Genomic DNA, 2,373 nt, shown 5'->3' with positions numbered 1-2,373 from the left:
GCCGGGGAAGGGGGCGGCAGGCCACTTTGGGAGCGGGGTTTAGAGCGAATGATGGGACCTTCTTCTGCTCGGCATCAAAAAGACCCTGGAGGCAAAATGGCTTTTCCTGACCTGGGAGAGACCAACTGTCATTCAGGTGTGTGGGTGTCCAGACTCCCCAACCCGTTTGGGCCTCAATTTCCCCATCTGAGATCCGGATGGTCTTAAACCGGGGCTTTAAAAGGGTAGGAGAGGTGTCAGGACGGGCTGGGGCCGTTCAGAGCTGGGCGGGACTTGCGGACGGATCGGCTGGAGGCTTGACGGCCAGGCTGAGAGGCTAGGCTCCGCCTTGGAAGCGCTGGGGAGCCCTGCAGGGCTGTGAGTAGGGGAGGGCGGTCAGCCCCGGAGCTGTGGGGAAGACGGACCGAAGGAGAGGGCGGGGAGGTACCACCCGCGAGGCTGCGGATGAGCCGCCAGGTTCCGCTCGGCCCGCGGGAGCGCCATCTATCTCACCTGTAGGGGGCGCTGCAGGGGCCTCTTGAGGGGTCGCTTCCTTGGGAGCCGGCTTGGCAGCAGCATCTTTGCCCGCTGGGGCCTTTTTGGCCGCTGTGAGGCAGAAGACATTCCCGGTTGAGCACGCGCTCCGTCTTCTCTTCCAGAACCCCGGAGCGCAGGCCCCTGGGCCCCGCCTCCTTCAGATCCTGGAGTCCAGCCGTCCAGGTGTAAATTTATCTCTAATCCGAGAGTCTGTGGATCCGGTTTCTCCTTCCCCTCCCCGGGGAAGGTCTTGCCTCGTCCACCCGGGCCACCCAGCTCTGACCTTTTAGGTCTTGACGGTATAATTAGCTCTTCCTCTGGGCTGGAAATCAGATACTGGTGCTGACCACAGCATCTTTCACACGCCCTGCCTGCTGGCGCCCGGCCCGCCAGGACCCCAGCTGCAGCGAGGGGCTGGACACCCACCCTTCAGCCTGGTTGGCCTGGTACCAGCCGACTGGACGTCCCAGGAGGAAGGGTCCTCTCTGGAGGCTTGTATCTCCTCCGTTCACTGCTTCATAGAGAGGAAGCCCCATCCCATTCGCATATAAAAAAATGCTCTCCAGTCCCATTCAAAGAAGGGACCCGAAAACTGTACACAGAGAAAGGCTCTCCAGCCTCTGTATGGAGAAGGTCCCCTAATTCCTATACCGGGAAGCCCCACACCCCATCGAAAGGAGGTGCCCTCATCTTTGTACAGAGAACTCGCCTTACCACGCAGACCGGGACCCTTAATAACTAGACACGCAAGGACCGGACCTCATCTCGCTGAAGAAAAAGGTCCCAATCTGCACTCACAGAAGTGACCCCAGGTCCTTTCCCAGAAGACCGCATCCTCAAATGTAAAGGACCCAATCACCCCGCCAAAACCCTGCAGTCTCCAACAGCAGGACTTCCATCCCAGTGGAGGAAGAGGGACACTGATTCACAGAGAATCTCCACGTGCACCCAGAGATAAGCCCCCAGCTCCCTGCAGAGAAAGGAACCCCCACCACCACAAAGGGAAAGGGAATCACCCTCCACACATACACCTAACTCAGGTATGGGACCCTCCCCTCCCACACAGGGAAGGGTTCCCCTCCCCAATGGGAGAAGACACCCCATTCTCCCAGCCCCACGGAGGGAGGAGACCCCAATGAAAACAGGGCTGCGTCTCCACAGAGGGAAGGAGTTCCCCCAAGCCACCTGGTTTTGCCTCAGGCATGTCGTGGGACCTCCTCCTGCTCCTCCGACCGCAGCGGTGTCCTGATGGGCCCTAGGGAGGACAGGGGGGGCCCCCCGGGGGGGGGGGGGGCTTTAAGGAGTCGGGAGACTCCCAGGAGGCTCCGGGAGGCATAGACGCGCCTCTCCACCCCACCCTCCCCTGCCGCCCCACATTCCGCCTGTGTGTTTTAAAAGGCGAGAAATAACAGCTGGACAAGGAGAGGTGGCCGAATGCCAGGTCCCCAGGGAGAAGGGGGGCTGGGCTTCCGACACCTGGGTCTAAGGGAGGATGTGCGGCAGGCGGGGACTCCTGGGTTCTGAGGAAGGTGGGGGCCTGGACTCCTGAGTCCGGGTGCAGAACCGACCCGGAGTCCAGATTCTTGGATCGCAGAGAAAGGAGGATGAGGGCCTGGACTCTTAGGTCCTGGACCGAGGGACAGGAAGGGACTGGGGTTTGAAGTGGACCAGGACTCTGAGCCAGGACTCTGGCATGGGGGTGGGGGCGGGGCGCGTAGGGATGGTGGGGAAGACAGGGTCTAGAAAACCATTCTTAGTATCTGCAAGGCAGGCGTTTTCGGGAAACCAGAGCCGGGAGGGAGAGTCCGGTTTCCCAGCGTAGGCAGGATGGCCGCAGAGGAGGCGTGGGGGGGTGGG

General features: G+C 61.2%; 1 protein-coding gene across 1 annotated transcript in view; it reads right to left on the bottom strand.

The window, feature by feature from the left end:
- The window catches only part of MYBPC2 (myosin binding protein C, fast type), a 26,074-nt gene extending 24,205 nt beyond the window's left edge, over window positions 1–1,869 (bottom strand). Inside the window, exons 1-2 of the mRNA XM_010849728.1 lie at window positions 1,702–1,869; window positions 323–585 (exon numbers count right to left, since the gene is read on the bottom strand). Coding sequence (XP_010848030.1) covers window positions 323–585; window positions 1,702–1,720 — 282 coding nt within the window. The 5' untranslated portion in view covers window positions 1,721–1,869. The remainder of the gene's footprint in view (window positions 1–322; window positions 586–1,701) is intronic.
- Window positions 1,870–2,373: the final 504 nt, after the last annotated feature.

This window comes from Bison bison, unplaced genomic scaffold (genome assembly GCF_000754665.1).
Source record: "Bison bison bison isolate TAMUID 2011002044 unplaced genomic scaffold, Bison_UMD1.0 scf7180017864285, whole genome shotgun sequence".
In the NCBI taxonomy this organism is placed as follows: Eukaryota; Metazoa; Chordata; class Mammalia; order Artiodactyla; family Bovidae; genus Bison; species Bison bison.
The sequence above is the reverse complement of the archived record's forward strand: the minus strand, read 5'-3'. Positions and strand labels throughout refer to the sequence as shown.